Source organism: Prunus mume, linkage group LG2 (genome assembly GCF_029339155.1).
Source record: "Prunus mume cultivar Tortuosa linkage group LG2, ASM2933915v1, whole genome shotgun sequence".
Lineage (NCBI taxonomy): Eukaryota > Viridiplantae > Streptophyta > Magnoliopsida > Rosales > Rosaceae > Prunus > Prunus mume.
In genome coordinates, this window is record NC_142699.1 from 21235359 (window position 1) to 21256945 (window position 21587).

Genomic DNA, 21587 nt, shown 5'->3' on the forward strand with positions numbered 1-21587 from the left:
GTCCAATGCCTCACTCATTACTCATTTAGTGTCCCTTGACTCTCCCTTACTCTCCTAAAATGGCTCGTTTGAGCCCGTTACCTCTCCGGCTTAGCTCTGAGTTCTCAGTATCAAGCGAAACTACCTCTCATGCCTAATTCCCTACCTCTCTAATGTCACCACTCCCCAACTCCTCTTCCTCTCATACAACAACTTACAGGTAAACTTTTCCTTCTCAGTAACCTTGATTTTTCACCTTTACCTTCTTCATATGTCCTACAACAACTTATCCGGCGAGATTCCCTCGACGGTCAACCATTTGAACAACCTTCTCACCCTCTGCGTGAGGTAAATAGGTTCTCTGTTTGGATTTCCGCTATGAACCTCCCGATTCTGCAGGAACTTCATTGTATCTTCAATGTTATGTTTTTCTTATATTATGGATATAGATATAATTAAAAAAAAATTCCCTTGAATACTAAGTTTGATTATCATTAGTTTTAGTAATCATATGTCGCTCCTATTTATTTCAGACGTGATGCCCAAAATGAATTAGAAAAAGAAGCCCACATTAGGTATCAATCAATCCACCTCAATCACATAAACCCTAAAACCCTCGACTTTTTTCCATTAACAATGGCACTACTTGACTTCTCTCCCTCAATAATGGCAATACCCACTCTATTATTGCTCTTAACTTTTGTTCATGCCTACCCTCATCATCAAAACCAAATTTAGAGTCTTTACTTGCATTCAAATCAAGAGTAGACACATCCAAGATGCTTACCAATTGGAATAGGAACACCAACTTTTGCAGCTAGTTTGGAGTTTTGTAAAATCGAAACAACCGGGTCTAGAGCCTCAATTAGGAAGATCTCAGTCTACACGACTCTTTTGAGCCTCTAACGTTGTTGGATGACCATTGGGTTCTCAATCTTAAGGGGAACTACTTCTTAGGGCCAATTCCCAACCCTTCTAACTTCACAAACCTCCAAATCATTTTCCTCTTCCACAACTAGTTATTCGGCGACTTTCCTTACCATAACAGAACTTTTCAATCTTCACCGACTCAATCTTCCCTACAAGTTCTTAGGCGATATTCCGTGGAGGCTTAATCATTTGACCAATTTGCTCACTCTTCAGCTCGACATTAATTATTTGTCTGGTTTCATTTCCTTCCTGAGGCTTCGTAATCTGAAGGTGTTCAATGTCTTGTCTAACCTTGTGAGCAGCAAAGTACCCAATTTTTTGTTGGGTTTTCCAGAATCGTGCATCACCCAAAACAGCTGTCTATTTGAAGAACTGTGATTCAAGCATTGGTCATGCCCCTCAGCAATCAGGAAAGAAAGGAGTGTACCATCTCCATTATCTTCAACCTTATTGGGGTTGTCATCATTTTTGTTGTTGCTTGTACTATACTATTACATCTTCAAGAATATATGTACCAGATTGCGGTAGGCAACATCAAGAACAAATGAGTTATATCTTTTGGTAGTTTAATCATTAGAAAGAAAAAGTTAATTGATGTCATGGTTATTACAACTTATGTGGAGGAAAAAAATTATAAATACTTACCAAACCTTTATGACTCAATAGACATGTAAGTTTCTTCGTTCTTATGGTTATTAGAACTTGTGCGGAGGAAAGTAATTGTAAATCCTTATGAAAATTTTATGACTCAATAGACATATCAAACATTTTGGTTCTTATGGTTATTAGAATTTATGTAAAAGAAAGTAATTATCTTACTAGTTTTCCTGAAATGTTAAAATAATATTAGCACTTATTAGCTAAAATCCAAAAACATATTTGTAACAAAAGATAAAAAAAAAAGTAAGAAAAAAAAAGGCCCGACCATGACCGGGCCTGACAAGCCCATATAGGCTCGGTAAATGGCTTTTGATATTCATGAAGCATTTAATTTGATTAATGCCCACATCAATACCTCATTTACAAGTTTTACAAGCTCAATGCCTCACTTACCTCTGAGTGACTCTCCACTTCTCTCCCTTACTCTCCCTCACGGGTCATTCGAGGTCATAACCTCGCTGGCTCATATCCAAGTTCTCAGTCTATAGCGAAACCACCTCTCACACCCAATTTTTGACCTCTCCAAACTCATTGCTCTCCAACTCATCTTCCTGTCTTACAATAACCGAAACTTTCCCGTCTCCGTAACCTCAATTGTTCGACTTTAACTACAGACTAGGTTAAGTGATATATATATATTCTCTCTGTGTACAAAATTTAATCAACCTCTTTTTATTTTTGTTCTCTCATCTCCATCACCATCGCTCAACCTTCATTTCGTACTTGGCTTAGTCAAGCCATGACCACATTTGTGGCCACTTTTGCATTGGAGGTAAATCTTCTGGCTGATTACTTTGAGTGCTTTAAAGAGAAACACAAACTCTGCAACTATATGATAGCGATTTACATATGAGAGCTAATTATATCGGTAACGCTTATAACATGTCTGCTTGTCATTAAATTTCTCGTGAGCATGTATCAAGTGAGACAATTTGTCTACCTTCTCCTTCTTTGTCTTGTGATTGGATTTTGGTGTGTACTCAACACATTCCTTCTTTTATATGTCTTGGCTATAATTGTTAGTATATGTTGTATTATTGTCATTATTGCCTTCTTTACAAGGAAGAAGATAGGCAGAGATAGAGAGGAAATTGGAGTGGTTGAAACGAACAGAGACGAACATGAAGTCACCACGTCTGACTGAGGCGCTAGAGTCAGGGTTTTTGGGCATGAAGAGGTCATAGATGACTTGTTGTAAAACAACTACAACAACGGTGAAAACACCGAGAAATGGTGGCTAGGGTTGATGACGGGGTATAGGGCGTCTGGGGTGGGTTAGGTTGGGAAGGGGGAGAGAGAATGAGAGAGTTTTTTTATTATTTTATTATTTTTATAAATGTTATTTTGTTTTATTTTATGGTTTTAAATACTTTTTTAAAAAGATTTAAAAGTATGTTATTAACTATGGTTTACACATGTACATGTGTCAAGTTTTTAAAATGGTGGTGAGGGTATACCTTGAGTTAAATTAGTGAGCAATGATGCTCCACTCAACAAGAGGACGAAGCTATAATCTAATCATGGATTTGATTGAAGTTTAAATTGAAGAAGAAGAAGAAGAAGAAAAAGGCATATAAGGCCCTTAGATGATGCCTTATATCTTAATCGTTGGATCAAATTAACCAATTTAATACAACGGTTAAGAGATATGACCCATCTAAGGGCCTTAGATAGGCCCTTATTATAGAATTCTTGTTAGTAAGTAATGGCAGCGTGCATTTTCTTTAATGGGCTTTTGCAATTTGCAAACCGAAAGTCCATGGACTAACTTTGTAAGATTGTACAAAAAAAGGGGAAATCTTAAAATCTCATCGACCAATTAGGAGTGAGCACAATGTCACTTATAAGTGCTTAAAAAATTATTAAATATTCAATTTGAAGTACATACAAATAAAATGCGACTACTAAATTTCAATACCGTGAAACAATGATGTATGCATTTCCTTACGGCATGGCTTTCTGTGGTCAATGAATTTCATGCGATATGCAGCCTCTACGTATTATACATAAGGACTCCATATAAAATTTATACATGCCAAGTCAAGTATAAAAAATTGCATGTATGTTTTTTTTAACTTTTCAGGATTATTTTTCAGAGACTTCATTACATCATATATATATGATAGTACACACCGCATGCCCACCTTGTAAGAGCATTTCCAGTAGTTTGCCTATTGCCATGGCAAGGGTAGCCCTAGGGCAGCTACACGTGAATAGTAGTTGTCCTAGCCCCCCCAACAAAATGTGTTTCCAGCAGTTGCCCTTTGACATGGCAAATACTATTCATTTTTTATATTTTTTTCACAACTTTTTTTACTTAAACAATTAATTTGGATAATATTTTCGGATAAGATTTTTGGGTTCCTACGTGTCAATACTATTCATATCAGATAAGATTTTCGGTTTCAAATTTTAGATAAATTTCTAAAATCAAATTTCAGATAAATTTCAAATTTCAAATACATTTCAAATTTCAAATTTCAGATAAATTTCACATTTCATATACTTTTCAAAATTCAAATTTTAGATAAATTTCAAATTTCATGTGAATTTCAAATTTCAGATAAGATTTTCGCCCTCTAAAATTGCGCCACATTTCAAATTTCAGATACATTTTAAAATTCAAATTTCATGAACGCCGTCAAGTTGACTTGATGGAGCATTTATGGGCGGTCAAAGGCAATGAAGATGAATGAAGTGAAGTGAAGATGTTTTTTTAATTTATTTTGTTTATGTTGTATTTTTAGTTATGCTTTGCTTTGTTTTTTTAATGCTTTGGTTGTGGTTTGTTTATTTTTTATGCTTTGGTTGTGGTTTGCTTTTTATGTATGGAATGTTTTGAATAAAAATGAATTTTGTTGAATATGTTCTTTATTCACTAAAAGAAAATCAATACAACTAATAAAATAAAATACATGAATTACCACTAATTTATTAAACAAAACAAAAAATACAATGAAATGAAAGGCAAGCAAACTAAGAAATGAAAGGCAAGCAAACTTACTTAATGGTTTTGATCATTTAACCAATCTGTCTTGCTAGGTCCACCGTCACGAAGAAGTCTTCGTCTCATAACATTCCTTTGTTCTAGCTTCCAAAATTGTTTTGTTCAGGGGACATATGGCTTGTATCCATGACCATGGTTTCCCGATCCTTTTTTTCAATGTTTTCTTGGTGTACATACTCCCTTTCTTTGCGTACATACTCCCTTTCTTTTGCATATTCTAGTTGAATTGCCCTATCGTGCTATTGTTGTTTCATGTCCATTTCAATTCTCATGGCTTGGTGCTTTGAAATGTCCTCCAAAAATTTAGATGCATTCTTGGTAGAATTACGCCCTCTCTTTGCCTTCGCCGCCTTCCTCCCAATAGGCACTGGCTCCTTTTCGATAGGTGAGTCTTGACTCATCGCAGAATCCATAGGTGAATCCGACGCCGGTGTCTCATGGAGTGGCATCTCGTTCATGTTTGTGCCTAAATAAATCACGGTCGTCAGAAGGGACCTCTTCTCGGCCGTGGCACCTGTTCATGGACTCAAACGGCCACGTTTTGTCAAACATTTAGCCTTTTCAAAACAGAAGAAAAATACGAAGCGGATCTTCTCGCCTCACAACCACGACATTATGGGCCGAGACCGAGGTCCGTGAGAGACACGGCCAAAGATACTATGATCAAATCGCCACGTGGCCTCAGGGTCCCACTCCCCATTTAATAAAGTAGTGCCTCGATCGCCACAAAAACCATGGGTGCAAGAAGCATTTAATGCACGAGGCGGAGAAGTGATTGAAGTCGGATTTGGTAACAGGAATCAGAGTGGTTAGGCGCAAACATTCTCACAATGCATTCTCACAGCTTGAGGTCGGATCACCAACAACTGGACCAGAGCATTAAATGCGTTCCCACGGCCAAGAGTGCAGAGCCCACGATCAGGCGGTGGCGAGATTTGCTGAGATTTATGAGGGTCACACCACCATGCTTCACGATCCCAAATGCCGATTTGGCTACCCACTTGCCCCGATCAGACTCCACCATGCAGATATTTTCAAGCCATCAGGTAGATCTTTTTTCAGCCTCGATTGGCCCTCCAGGACTCGTCCTATAAATACTAAGCTCAAGACCACGTTCAAGTGGTTCAAACACCAAACCAAAAGTCTCCCACGGAGCAACTTATATTTTCTGCAATGCACTTTCAATACCTATATTTGCTTTCTTAGGAGTAGTGGTAGACTGTAAGGAAAATCCATTCATCAATATATCATACGACCCTTGATTTTCAAGGCGCCGGAGCACCACCTCTGTTATCACCTCACTCACCCCATATATCATACGACCGTCGCTCTCTGAGCAACGCGCTAGAGCACCACCTAAAACCCGCCACCAACACCACCACTAAACGGCCTTGTAGCTCAGGTCGTGAACCTGACGGCCGAGATTCGTTCCTCACTCTGTCACAATCGTTTGATTAGGAGTCGAACGCAAAACAGGCGCAACATTTAAAAACCATCTTCTACCCGAACCTCATCATCACCTCGACGCACGAGACCTTTGCCGCACGCGCACAACCGCACCGCATCCAAAAGGAGGGCGTCACGTGTTGACGCACATCCCCTCACCGGAGCACCATGCTGCGAGATTTGCGATGGACTAACACTTTGGCACTCCTAGTGGCACTTGTTAAGAACTTATGGTGGAAACTAGGGCACAGGCGAAGCTCAAAAACAAAACAGTTGAAATGACTTCCGAGGCTCCCGAGTCCGCCTCACCAATCACTCACCGAGACCGAACACGCAGTCAGAACCTCGACCAGCGGTCCGATAACAGCGGATCGCACGATCGAGTCCATGGGAGAGCAAGCCATCGTCGAAGATCTGATGGCGAAGCAGGCCCACATGATTGAAACATCCTTCATGGCCGCAATGGACAGAATCTCCTCGAGCTACGGATGCTTTTTCGGAGAGGATGCCGGTGACATCATCCGCAACGCCTCCGAGCCGGACAGAGAGGCCAAGAGCGCGAGAGGTTCGAGCCCTACGACGAGCAGCGGCCTCGGTGTCTCCGCCGCACCCACGCTTCAAATTACGGCCAAGATTCACACCGCTAACAAACGGTGGGATCCCAATATATGGGTAAATCCCGACCGACCTATCCGGCAGAGACGACGACGCCCACTCCACGCTTTGGCCGTGTCACTAGGACAAAGCAGCCCCGCACATCTGCGGTCCAACAACTCGGCCCACCCACACCATGACCGCCCAGATCTATCCCGCCCAAGCAACTCGATCGCTTCACACAAAGGCAATACGGTCGAATAATCCGCCGTTTCATCATTACATACGCCGTTATTGCCGTCAGTTCTCCCATCTTCAAGACGGTTCGCCATCCCAACTACGAGCCATACGAACCCCACCAAACCTACGGCGCCTATCTAATGCCGCACGGCTCGGCCGCAACGACCGAGCCCTTCGCTCGATGACCCAGCAGACTAAGCCACCGGACGATAGGCCGCAGGTCCAGCCGCCACTTGCCACCGAGTCACTCCTCGTGGTCCTCGGACCGAAGGGGTCAGTGCGCGACCAAGGAAGGCCTAGCCTGAGGTGGCCAGAACGCCGAGTTGCACCGAGCCGCACCCACTTGAAAGCCCAGGACTTGGCGCGACTTGCTCCCTAAGGTTTTTTGGGCGCGCCACACATCAAAACACTCAGCTATGGGCACATCCCCTTATGTCGAGACCTTCGGCCGTGGTATTAATAAACTAATATAGCTAAAGGCTCAATTTCTTCGGGCTTTTAAGTGAGTTGGGCGAAAGACAAAGAGCTACACGCTGACAGTGCCCGTGGTTTAGAAAAGTTAGAACAATCAGGGCTCGACGCTTACAAATCGGTGCAAGTGTAAGAAAAGATGGCACCAAGGGTCTACGACAAAAAAGTCAAAAAGAAAAAAAGGTGGAAGTAGGCGAGTGAGTTAGACAAAACGGCGTGGTATAAAAAACAACATACAAGGCATTTAGAAAAAAAAGGCCCACGCCTTATATTTAAATTAAGAACATTGTTTTTACCAAGAGAAGAAAAAGAACGGCCAGTCATGGCCAATCCAAAAAAAAAATATATATATATATACATATACTTGTCTCTGAAAAAAGAAAATGTACAGAAATTATTACATCCTAAAACTATGAACGGCCGCACACCTAGACCCCCTCACTAAACATCCCCGATCAAGCAGGTTATCCTTCTCTAGGCGATGCCTCTGCTGTCTATATCCGCCGCCACCTCGCCGAATCGCTTCCTCTCGCCAATGCCCTTTTCTTCTCGGTCGCCGCCTTGAGGATTTGCTCGAAGACTTCAGCTCGGTGCCGACCGCAACCACACCATCTCGGTGCTGAAGGATGAGGGCTCGACGAGCCTAGAGCTCCGCAATCTGAGCCTCGACCGCGCAAGTTCTTCATTCTCTCGTTGGACAACGAGGTCGCTCTCCTTCAAACGAGCCGTGGTAGGTTGGACTTGTTCTTTGATTGCCGACGCCCGCCGAGAGAGCACCCTCGGTCATCCTCAGTTGGCCTCGCCAGATCGACCAATCATCTCCTCGCCTCGGCCAGCGTATCTAGAGCTCATCCAAGAGCCGAATCCAAGAGCCCATCGCCATGGCCGTGAACGAGCAAGACCTCAACTCCATGAATGCCTCGGTCGTGGTCATTTGGTGAACCCCAAAGAAGAGGAACTCCCGGAGGTTTTCAACAACGGCCTGGAATCCTTGTCCAAAGGAGCCGAGGCCGAGCTGCCTCCCTCTTTATGGAAGTGGCGTATAACTCCTCGAGATCATCGGAGGAGGTGGTCTCCTGAAGATAGGAAAAAAGGGGGTCGAAAGAAAGCAACCAGCTGGGACATGAGGAATGACAAGGAGAAAAATCTAGTACTCACTTGGGCTGCGACGGTGCACCAAGAGCCGGAAGCTCGGCCAGACCGGCCAAGAGACGGCCATGATAACAATGACGACGGGAGGTCAAAGCAAAATTTCGGTCAAAAGCGCGTGCCACTATTCCAAAAATAAAATAAAACATAGCAAAAGCAAAGCGCTTACCGAGCAAAACACGATGCCGCTTGACGACGGGAGCGGAAGACACAACAGGCGGCAAGGAACTTCCGCTGGGTGGCCCGCGTGGTTCTACTGGCAGAAGTTCATCATCCGGCATATCTGTGGCAGCTCCTCGATCGCACTTCTTCGGCACCCAACGCTTTGGTATCCTCAAGAATGGCCACCTCCTGGTCGGCCCTCTTCGACACTCGGCGCCTCTGCAGCAGCCTCCTCCTCGACCTCTTCCTCACCCCGAGTAAAAGACCAGATCAACAAAATAAACAAGGAGGAAGGGCATAGCCTGGGAAAGGAAAATGAGAAAAAGTTCAAGGAGAAGTACTTACACACAGGAGGGGCTTCACCACACCACCAAAGGACTTCCTCCTCGTCCTGCCCTCTGAAAGATCAAGCAGACCCTTTCCTCGGCCTCTTTAACGCCGCTGCTCAACCACAACAGTCTCGGCGCGGCCTCAACCACGCGCCTCGGTGTTTGAGGCCTTTCACCTCTTGCGACCCGGCTACATGTACAGAGAAAGAAGCAAAAAGTTAAGTAAATAAACAAACAAGGACAAAGGCGGCTCAGAAGACCAAGAAAAACATAGAAGAGGGCTTACACCTATGCGCCAATGTCTTTCGCGCCCCCACCACACCGGCGTTTTGAGGTTGGAGCCGCGGTTGAAGTCACGACCGCTCGACCGGCGAGCGACCGCCACCGGGCACGGCCGCGGCGACACGGTCCGTAAAGCACGACCGGGCCTTCTTCACCTTGCCACCTTGGGAAGGAGGGGTCCCATCAGCATTCTTCCGCCCTCACGGCCTCTTCAACAGCCGAATAAATCTGCCAAGATGCACTCTCGTGCACTTTTCCATCTTCGTCGACCGCATTACGACGCATCCACGGCCTCGTGGTAAGAAATGTCATCCCTTTCGCACTGGAAGGAGATCCCGCCACGCCGTGATGTTGGTGACATCGCCTCCATGACGAGCCGATTGAGTGACGATGGGGCGGTGCCGTCCCGGATCAAGTCGAATTGCCGCGCCGGCCTTGATAGGCCGCGATGGAGGTCAAGCGCGACGAAAGGATCCCCAAATCTCCTTCGATCATTCTCCGCTTTGCCAGAAACACGGAAAGGTCGTGGCGTCAGTACAAAGGATACGGCCTAGCAAGGCACACCCAAAATTGTGACTCCACCCTCTCGGTCATAGAAGAACTTGTAGCGAAGACCGGTGTTATGCTTCCGGGGCGAGTGCATTAGCCAGGCTCGGTGTCGGCGATATTGACCGCCCCTCATTTCGAAGTAAGCTCGCAGCCAGAATCGGAAGGCCCATAGCGGACCACCGTGCTTCGGCTTCATCCCATTAGTGACCACGCATGTAGAGTACGTAGACATGACCTAGGAGGAATGGGCCGAGCGCCACCTTCCGCCTGCAAGATAGTCGGCCGGTGGGCGAACTCCAAGGTAACTTTATTTGCTGGGTGCAGAACACGAACTTGCATAGCCAGATAGCAAGAACGCGGTGTGCTCGACCTCGCCAAGGGAGCAATAGAATCATCATCGGCCCTCCACGCCGAAGTTGCTGTAGAAGCTGGAGTAGTTGAGCATGTTCTTTGCCTTGCTCCCAGCAAGCTTGGCGACCGAGGCCACGCGCCTTAAAGCTCCTTTCGGCCTCGAGGGCGGTCAGAGCGGCGTTCACCTCCACGCCTAAAGGGGATAGGCCGAATAAGGCGGCCATGTCTAGAACGGTAGGCGTTATCATGCCAAACCGAAAGTTCATGGTATTTGTGGCCGATGACTAGAAGCATAAGGCCGCGGCCAAGAGCGACCAATCCATAACAAGCGGCCGATCGAACAGCTTGATCAAGTGATAGATGCCTTGATCCTTCCATTGCTGGCCAAAGAAGTGCTCCATCCTCGGCAGCCACTTTTCCCAATCTGGGGTCGAGGTTGGCCATTGGTGTTGCGGCTCGCTACGCCCAGCTTGAAGTCCCCATCAAAGGCCGAAATTCACCAAGTTGTCCCTTAAATGGACAGCCAATCTCTCGCATTCCCTTCCACGGAGGGGCCGAGGATGCAAGAATCGCGATGTGCCATCAATCCAGTGCGCGATGATATCGAAAGGACCGAGGTCTAGATTTCTCGACAGATGTCCTCAAACTCGGTCTGAAGGCTTGGGTCCGAGCTTCAACAGATGTAGGGGTGTTGAAGGCCATTGAGACGGATTGAAATAGGGTAAAAAGTCGAAGAGAGGGTGATGAACACGAAGAACACTAGGAAACCAAGCACTCGAAAAAGAGTTCGTGCAGTCTTCCGAGAAATGCGAAGAAGCAATCGAGGACGTTGGTCACTAACCAGGGGATAACTAGGCAGAAAGAGGTTGTGAGGCTCAAAAGGGTTGAAGAATTGATAGAAGAGTTTGGCGAGTTTGGGCGTCTGAAAATTCTGAAAGCGTGAGGAAGGAATGAAGAAGGATAGGCTTTTATACCGGCGCTCGAATTCGAAAATGAAAGGGCATGATCCTCTCGAGAGACGAATACGGCGGTGCTCGAATACGCGATGGCGTGTCAAAGCCCGAGGCCATCATTCAATTGACGAGGCGGCGACGGCTCGGCGAATCAAGGCATTGATGGCTTAAGGACGTGCTCGCGCATTTAATGCATCGATTGACCTACGCATTTAAAAACGCCAACCGCCGATCACTTCAGGAAGGCAGAGAGTCCATCCTTGAATCCATTCGGCCTCGCCAAGCCGCGACCAAGAATCCAGGATGTAGGGGCAATGTTTGTGCATAAATAAATCACGGTCGTCAAAGGGACCTCTTCTCGGCCGTGGCACTGTTCATGGATGAAACGCCACGTTTCGTCAAACATTTAGCCTTTTCAAAACAGAAGAAAATACGGGCAGGATCTTCTCGGCCTCACAACCACGGCATTATGGGCCGAGACCGAGGTCCGTGAGAGACACGGCCAAAGATACTATGGTCAAATCGCCACGTGGCCTCAGGGTCTCACGCCCCATTTAATGAAGTAAGGCCTCTGACCACCACAGCAAAACCACTGGGTGCAAGAAGCATTTAATGCATGAGGCGAGGGGAAGTGATTGAAGTCGGATTTGCAGGAATCGAGTGGTTAGGCGCATACATTCTCACAATGCATTCTCACAGCTTAAGGTCGAGATCACCAACCACTGGACCAGAACATTAAATGCGTTCCCACGGCCAAGAGTGCAGAGCCCACAATCAGGGCGGTGGCCGAGATTTGCCGAGATTTATGGGGGTCACACCACCATGCTTCAAGATCCCAAATGCCGATTTGACTACCCACTTGCCCCGATCAGACTCCACCATGCAGATATTTTGAAGCCATCAGGCAGATCTTTTTTCAGCCTCGATTGGCCTTCCAGGACTCCTCCTATAAATACTAAGTTCAAGACCACGTTCAAGGGGTTCAAATACCAAACCAAAAGCCTCCCACTGAGCAACTTATATTTTCTGTAATGCACTTTCAATACCTTTATTTGCTTTCTTAGGAGTAGTGGTAGACTGTAAGGAAAATCCATTCATCAATATATCATACAACCCTTGATTTTCAAGGCGCCGGAGCACTATCTCTGTTATCGCCTCACTCACCCCATATATCATACGACCGTCGCTCTCTGAGCAACGCACCGGAGCACCACCTAAAACCCGCCACCAACACCACCATTAAATGGCCTTGTAGCTCAGGCCGTGAACCTGACGGCCGCGATTCGTTCCTCACTCGGTCACAATCGTTTGATTAGGAGTCGAACGCAAAACAGGCGCAACATTTAAAAACCATCTTCTACCCGAATCTCATCATCACCTCGACGCACGATAGACCGTGCTGGCACGCCCGCGCACAACCGCACCGCATCCAAAAGGAGGACGCCACGTGTTGACGCACATCCCCTCGGCCCGGAGCACCAGGCCACGAGATTTGCGACGGACCAACAGTTTAACACCACCGTCGGATCCGTTGGAATAATTCGGAATCTCTTACAATTCTTCGCCACCTCCCAACATTGGGTGTGGTTGAAACTTTTTTTGCCTTGCCCAGTAGCACCAAACCACATTTGTGCTTGCATAATCTATTAAAAAAAAAAAAATTGGAAATGGAACAAACTTTAAAAATTATTGGCAATGCAACATGAATGGAAAAAAAATAATGGAAATGCAATAAATTTTTTAAAAATGCAACATGTATAAAAAAAATAATAATGGAAATGCAAGAAATTTTAACAATTTATTAGAAATGCAATAAATATTAACAAAATATAAATATTGCAAGAAACATTTAAATAAATATTGGAAATACAAGAAATATTAACAAAATATATAAATTGCAAGAAACATTTAAATAAAAATTAATATGACATAGAAATTAATAAAACGAAAATTACAAATAATTTACCTCATTGCTAAGGTTTTCCCCGCTTCTATGGTTGTCCATCGGTTTTGCTAAGGCATCTTTCCATTTCGCCAACTCTTTATTCAGAATTTTTCACCTACTAGATAATGCCATTGCGGTACGGGTCGAACCAATTGCCCTTTCACAAAATTCTTGATGAATTTCTTTCCACATATGACATAATTTCATCTCATTGCCCGTTATGGGACAATGACTAATTTGGAGCCAACACTCACACAACAAAACATCTTCCATCATGCTCCATGCCCCTTCGGGTTCACTAGAAGAACCCATAATATGATAGAGAAAAATACTTCAAAGTGAAAAAAAGATTGAGTAGAAAGTGAATAATAGTAGAATGAGAAGAAAATGTATGAGGATTTGGTGTTAAAAGTGAAGAGTATTGGTTGGTATTTATAAATAATAAAAAAAAATTAGTATTTTTTTATTGCACAAAAATTGGCTGTCTTTGGATTGCTGGAAAAAATCTGATCGGAGAGCCCATCGCACGCCACGTGGAAGCTAGCCGTTGGGGGAATTGTAGCGGGCACGTCCAAATTTTTTTAACGGTGCAACGTTAAAAATTTGAATGCCGGGCTGACGCCGTCGTGACGCCATCTCCAAAACGCTGGCTGGCGCTTGGGCCATCCATTCGAGTTCCACTCCTTGCCCGGGCCACTTTTATTGTGAAAACAGCATTTCCCTTCACCACACCCCCTCGGGCGCCGGGCGGCAAATATATAATAAGCTCATTGATAGATATACAACACTTAGAGTAACTCCACTCATTTGCCCTTAGCCATGGCAATGGGGGGAGCTAGGGCAACTACTATTTACGTGAATAGTGGTTGCCCTTGCAAATCAGAATTTTGTGTTTCCACCCGTTGCCCTTGCTAAGGGCAGTTACTATTTATTTTTTTGTTTTATTCACAATTTTTTTTACCTCAATAATTAATTTGGATAATATTTTCGGATAAGATTTACGGGTTCCTACGTGTCAAGACTATTCATAATCGGATAAAATTTCGAGATAAGATTTTTTGGTTCAAATTTCGGATGAATTTCAAAATTCAAATTTCAGATAAATTTTTGGGTTCAAATTTCGAATGAATTTCAAAATTCAAAATTCGGATGAATTTCAAAAATCAAATTTTTGCCTTGCAATTTCCTCCAAAAACTTTGAATTATGATTGCTTGAATTACCCGCTTTCTTTGCCTTCGCAGCCTTTCGGCCAATGGGCCTCGGTTCCTTTTGGATGGGTGAGTCTTCACTCATAGGGGAATCGAGAGGTGAATCCAATGTCGTTGCATCACGGAGAGGCGTCTCGTTTAACACAACGTCGGGACCCGTGGGAATAATTATGAAGCGTTTATAATATTTCACCACCTCCCAACATTCATGATGGGTGAATCTTTTTTTGCCACCCCCGGTTGCACCGAACCACATCTGTGCTTGAATGAGCTATTTAACAAAAAAATGGAAATGCAATAAATATTTAAAATATATTGGATATGCAAGTAACAAAATAAAAAATGGAAATGCAATTAACCTTACAAATAAATTGGAAGTGCAAGAAATATGAAGAAACAATTGGAAATGCAATAAATATTAACAACATATTGAAAATGCAAGAAATATGAAGAAACAATTGGAATTGCAAGAAATATTAACAACATATTGAAAATGCAAGAAATATTAACAAAATATTTGAAATGCAAGAAATATTAACAAAATATTGAAAATGCAATAAATATTAACAACATATATATATTAGGACATTAAACTTAATATAACGAAAATTACAAAATACTTACCTCGTTAGTACGATTTTCCCCACTTCTATACAAGTTCATCGCTTTTGCCAAGGTATCTCTCCATTTTGCCATCTCTTTGTTGAGAAGTTTCCACCTACTCGACAATGTCATTTCCGTACGAGGCGAGTCCGAATTTTTCAAAATTGCATGAATTTTTTCCACATATGGAAAATTTCATCTCATTGCCTGTCAAGGGACAATGACAAACTCGGAGCCAAGCCTCACACAAAGAAACATCTTCCATGGTGCTCCACACCCCTCCGGTTTCAATGGAAGAAGCCATAAAAATAAGAAATAAAATTACAAGGTAAAAGAGATGAAAATGTTGAGTGAAGAGTGAAGAAAATGTTGAGTGAAGAGTGAAAAAAATGTTGAGTAATTGTAGAAGTAGAATAAAATGTATGAGAATTGGTGTTGAAAGTGAAGGGTATTTATAGGTATTTATATGAAAAAAAATCAGAATTTTTTAGTATTTTTTATAAAAAAATTTCGATTTTTTTTCATAATTTTATTGCTGGAAAATCGCCAGCCGTTGGATGAAGCTGTGGAATCAAATCGAGCGGGGCGTACACGTGTCTTCCAAATTGGCGTCAGATCGACGCCACGACGCTGGTTCAAATTTTTTTTACCGTTGGCACGTGCAAAGCAAGGTACATTGGTCAAAGTTTCATGATTACTTTATCTCACGCAAATCGTTTACCTGTAACTATTAAATATCCTTATGAAAAATTAATCACCGCGGAACGCTTTCCGCGGTCGAATACATTTTGAATTTGATAAATGTATTGCTTGTGAAGTATGTGTTCGTGTATGTCCTATAGATCTACCCGTTGTTGATTGGAAATTGGAAACTGAAGTTCACGACCCGTAGGCCTTCTACCTCCACGCGGCATTGCTCGCAAGCTTTCGCCATTGCGGAAAATTCCCACCGCTGCCTCCCGTAGGAGTCCGGGCCGTGTCTCGCCCACCGACGTCAGCCGACGCCACCCCGCGTTTGGACTGGGACGGAACTTGCCTTCGGGCCAGCCTGGGTGGTAGGTCCCACACTTCGCGGGCCTAGGTTGCTCACTGAACGCAATTTTTTTTTTCCCTACCCTCGGCCGGGCTCATGGATGGACTTGGTCTTATAGGCCAACAGGCTACCCCTACTAGCGTTGCTTCCTTGAGATGCTCTTAGATATTCAAATACCAAAATAAGGCCTGACGCTGAGATCAAAATCAGGCTTACCAGTCTTAAACTTATTTTAGTCTCAATTAAGTTTAAGGACTAATTAACATCATTTTACCCCCGAAAATTTGGTCTCAATTAAGTTTAAGAAGTAGGTTTACACCTTAATTAGTGTATTATTTGCAAGCAATATAATGGATAGCCTGCAGAAGAATATATATGTTAAAGAAGTTGATGAGTCAATTTTATATTATATATTTAACCCTATTCTTAGTATATTTTGGTTAATATTTTGGAAGAATTTTGATACTTTGAATTATATTTCCAATATAGGGTTTTCGACTTCCTCCGGAGCAAAACATAATCAAATGGACGAATTTTGGAGTAATTCCAGTTGGAGGACGTTCGTGAGTCACTTAGCTTGATCGTGTCAGAATTTCAGACTTTTCCACCAAGCGATGATTTCCTGGCGAATAAATAAAGGAGCAGTGCGCCGTGCTGGAACAATGATGTTTTGGGCTTTTATTGCGTTTATGGAGCCCAAGATGACCTCGGATGGGTTCGTGGCCTTCTGGAGAAGTGTTCGGAATATTTTTATCTTTAAAACGAGCTATCTTGGGCCAGATTTGGAGGAGATTTGAGACCAAAACGTGGCTGGGCAGATTTGGGCAGATTCTTCTAATCCAATTTGGACTTTATTTCCTAGTCTTATTTTATTTTAACTTAGTTTCCTTGTGGGGATTGGGTAGCTAGGTTTTAGGAGGTATTAAGCTCCTTTTCACATCAATTTAGAGGAACCTCCTTTTAGAACTTTTTTTTGGCTTTTGGAGCAATTGCTAGGGTTTTGGATTTTCGCTACTTTCAGGTGTTTTCATTCTTACTCATTCGAATGATATTTTCTTGGATTTCAATTATGATTATGTGTAACTAATTCCTTTTGCTAGGGTGAGGCCGTAAGCCTTAGCATGAATATGTAGTTTTATTAATTTGCTTATGAATGGATGCATGTTTGCTTTGAATTATTAATCACTGTGTTTAAAACTATCTATCTATTTTAATGACTGATCACCATTAGGATATGTAGACAAGTAATTTGATGCAATTTCTGTTGGAACATCACCCTGAAATTGAGGAGGGCTTCTTGTGATTAGTAATTGTAAGTTCACTTAAGGCGAACATCACGCTCTTAAGGGTTGCATGGTTTTTCAAAGGGTTTTCACAAAGCTTAATGAGTCTTGCATGTTTATATTTGATCTGAACATCACAGACGGATTGCATGTTAGATATACGTTTTCGCTTGAACATCACAAGGAAAGTATGCATTAGGAAAACCTAACCTTCAAAGCATATATGTGGAAATTCATAAGTAATTGATAGAATTGCATAGGATTGCGACGGTGTTGGCTAAACCCTAGTTTTCTCTAAATTGTTAGTCTTTAAAAATAAATCGTTTTTCTTCTTTGCTGTTATTATTTCCCAACTTTCAGATTTCTTTTACTGGTAGTTTAATCTTTTCAAATTCATAAACTTCAAATCTTTGATAAAATCTATTTTAGTTATTAATTAAGAGTTAGTTTAATTACAGATTAGTCAAACAATTTTTGGGGACAACGACCTTGCATGAGCATTTATACTACAATTGCCTTGTATTCTTGCAAGTATTTTCAGTGATTTTAACCCTGTTTGCGCAGGTACTAAAAATCTTATCAGAAGTCAACCTTGTACTACTCTTGAAGCAGATTTAAAATTACATATTTAATTTATGGAATATATTGTAGCGAATGAAAATACATCTTTCGACCAAAACCATCCACAGCTTGTTGCGAAGTTTCTTATATAATTATCATTTCTGACTTTACAGCTTCCAAGTAAAATCCAACACAACTTTACTAGGATTGTGCAATGAATATAGTTGAAAATTATTAAGGCATGTGTTTTATTGTTCGGGCTCCACTAAATATGTGCAGATAAGTTTAATTTCCCACACTGCCTCTTTCCTAGAAATTACTAAGCCGGCATCAAATTGGACTAAACATTGTTAATTACTTCCCTTTTTTCACTTAATTATGGGGTGACAAACTTTCTAACCACTATCATCTCTTTAATCTTGTATGTTAATTGGTTAATTTTGTAGAGCAGGTAGCCACGCAGATTATTTTGTAGTAATTAATTCCAAAGGCCTTGGATTCAAATTAAAAAAGAAAACCAACCATCTCAGGCTATATGCATAAAGGGAACAGAAGCTACCATATGCATAATGCATGCATCTGTACTTTGCTATATATCATTATACAAAGACTAAGATAGTACATATGAATGTCCTCTCATTTAACTTTTGTAGTTATAATCTTAAATTAAACTAGTGGTAATGATGGTTTGCTGCCTCAGTCAAATTTGGCTCTCTTGTGGATTGATAAAATATTGAGATTAGTTTGGAGATTAGTCTAGAAGGGAAGCAAAGATGGAGTGGATTGGAAATAGGGTTTTCTTTTGAGGGGGTTGCTTGTGGTAGGGGCCACCATTTTATGATCCTATGTCAAGCTATCACCCCTTATAGGGGATAAATGAAATGGAATTAGATAAAATCAATCAATCAAACCAACCCACCATATATATATATATATATATATATAATCAAATCCAATTTTATCTTCTTCCCTCCCTCATGGCCTCATTTTATTCCACATGTTAAGATATTGAAAATGGTTGATGACAGCATGCCTAGTTGGAATTCTTCTCCTAAAAGCAGGAAAAAGCAATTGGGAAATTTGGAGAGAGAGAGAGAGAGAGAGAGAGTGGGAATTTGATGAGCATGAGAGAGATTTATTGGTGGAAGAAGTCCACCACCACATACAAAATCCAAGTAAAGACAATGGAATAACAACACAATCTAATAGTTTCTACAATGTGTAACCCAAAGCTACAAAATGTGGGGTCCAACCAGAACAACTGTCCATCCCAAATTGACAAATTTGGGTGCTTTTCTCTTGTTCATACAATAATATTAGATGATGACTTGATTCACCTGAAAACATATGCCTTTGGGTATATTAAAATATGAGGCTTTGCCCTGCTCTCAGAAGATATGCCCAGATCTCATTGAAGACCCTTATTAGTATATATGCTTACATCATTGCCCACTTCTCATATTCCTTTGTTTAGCAACTACTCTGCCTTACTATAACTGCATTTATATTGATTCTTCTCACAACAAGCATATGGTCAAGCTAAACACATATTTAAATTGTGTTTAATTGTGGGGGTTTAGGATAATCATCCTAATCAGTATTACCAAGAAGCTTCATTAGTTCAAGTGCTGATTAATCACAAACCTACGCATCTCATCTCAGAATTTAATATTAAAACATTATTGATTTTCTGTAGTGGTGGATGGGACTCGGCACCAACACCTGTAAATTGTATACTTAATTATTTGATATATTATAAGGCTTTCTTGGTAGATGACAACGCATGAATCCACTGAGTCACACAGTTTCGTTGTAACATAATCTAAAGATATGCAGTGAAAGATTTGTTGGTGTTTGCAAAGTTCATCCCTTGTTTGTTTCCTTCTTCCCTTTTAAAAAATTCCCACCTTTCTTTGACTTTTGTTTATTTGCAGTTAATTTATGTACGCAGCGGTAACTTTACTTTAGTTTTTCATCATCTCTTTAACTAAGCATGGAATATATAATGTTTTTTAAATGGCTCAAGTGGCATTATAATTGCTTGTTTATCCCTATATTATTCTAAACAAAGTGCTTAAGTATATACAATTAATTTAACCTTAGATTAATGGATTTGTTCCTTGACAATGGAAACGTACAGTCTGAATCCTTTATGATGATGCTCAAGTTTTCTTTCAACTGTGTATCTAATCTACCACATCTAACTTAATATGAAAAGGTTTTTTTTTTTAATTTGAAAAAAAAATTTAAAAAAAAAACTCCCAATAATATTGCATGAGACGGCTTCTCTGTTGATCTGACTTTTCTTTTCAGTCTTTTTTATTGGCGCTTGGTATGCTTATGCCATTCACCAATATAAAAATCCCAATACAAATTGAGATGCAATGCATCGTTGGAAGCCATAGAGTTTACTATAAAAGGAAGAGAAGCCAAACAACTAATTTGTGTGCAAACCAGACCAATCTTTCAATTCCCTTTTACTCTTTCCCACATTACAAAAACTTAGAGATATGGAAAAGGGTCATGATCAGGATCTTGACCAAAACCATGCCCATTCTGCTGGATCTTGCGTTGAGAAGAAGCTCAGGCTTTTTGGGTTTGAGCTGAGCCCAAGCAAGAATGAGGACAGCTCCATCAAAGGCTCTGCAGAAGGAGATGAGAGTGTAAATTCATCGAACTCCATTTCGTATGGAAGGGAGGTTCATATGAACAAACCTGCCAGCAATGAGAAAAGCTCAACCAGTGAAGCAGATGACAAGAAGTTTGAGTGCCAATATTGCTTCAAGGAATTTGCAAACTCACAGGCATTGGGAGGTCATCAGAATGCGCACAAGAAGGAGAGGATGAAGAAGAAGAGGCTTCAGCTTCAAGCCAGGAAGGCCAGCATCAACTATTACCTCCAGCCTTTCCAAACCAACAATCTTGGCAATGGCCTTGCTTTTCACCATGGCTCTTCACCATCTTCATGGTTCTATGACCCTTCCTCATATGTTGTAAACCCTGATCAGTTTACACTACATGAAGAAGCCCAGATCAGTTTCAACCCGTTTGATCAAAATGGATCAAGTGGGTCCCAGGTATCCAATTGGTATGCTCTGCCACCTCAGTTCTCTTCCCAAACAGATGAACAAGATGCATCTAATAACAAGTTCACTTTAACACAAACAGACAGATCAGGAGAAAGCAGGCCTGTCGTCTTTAAGCCTTCCCCCTTATCTGCTTCAACTCAAAGCTGTAAACCTTTGAATCTTCAGTTAGGCCTAGGCTTGCCATCAAAGATACGAAGATCCTCTAGAAGTGAAGTTTAACTGGATTCAGTAAACACTGCGAATTCTTCTCCAGTAGTTTAAGAAATTTTTTTCCATATTCCAAAATCAAAAAGAGAAAAAAGAAAAGACAAGAAGAAACTGAATCACATTATATTGTGTTATAGGTAGAAACAGATTTATATGCTTTGTTATATATAGTAGCAGATCAGGCAGATAGTCAAACAGAAATGCTAGATCAAATACCTTTAAATGTGAGGAGCACTATTTGGCTGCAAAGCCAGGGATTTGATGTCGTTTGCTGACAATTATTGTTTGTATTGTATGCTAACTGAGGATTGCGCATTATTGCAATATAGATTTCAGGATCTTTGTACATATGACATGCTCCTTTGAATGATAATTACAAGGTTCTAAAGCTCAGCCAAAAGCTTTTGGAAATCAGTGAGGGTGGGTGGGAAATGAGTTATGATATGCTAGATCAAGAGCTCGATTTCCCTTATTTCCGTAATTGAACAATCACAAGTTCCAAAATGAAGATAAATTGAATATTATGTTGCATAGGGGTTGAGTAAGGTTATCATA

At 41.8% G+C, this 21587-nt stretch overlaps 1 protein-coding gene across 1 annotated transcript; it reads left to right on the forward strand.

Moving 5' to 3' along the window:
* Positions 1–20164: 20164 nt before the first annotated feature.
* Positions 20165–21375, forward strand: LOC103343061 (zinc finger protein 5-like). Its single transcript, XM_008246738.2, has one exon. The coding sequence runs from the start codon at positions 20247–20249 to the stop codon at positions 21042–21044; it is 798 nt and encodes a 265-aa protein (XP_008244960.1). The 5' UTR covers positions 20165–20246; the 3' UTR covers positions 21045–21375.
* The last annotated feature ends 212 nt before the right edge of the window (positions 21376–21587 follow it).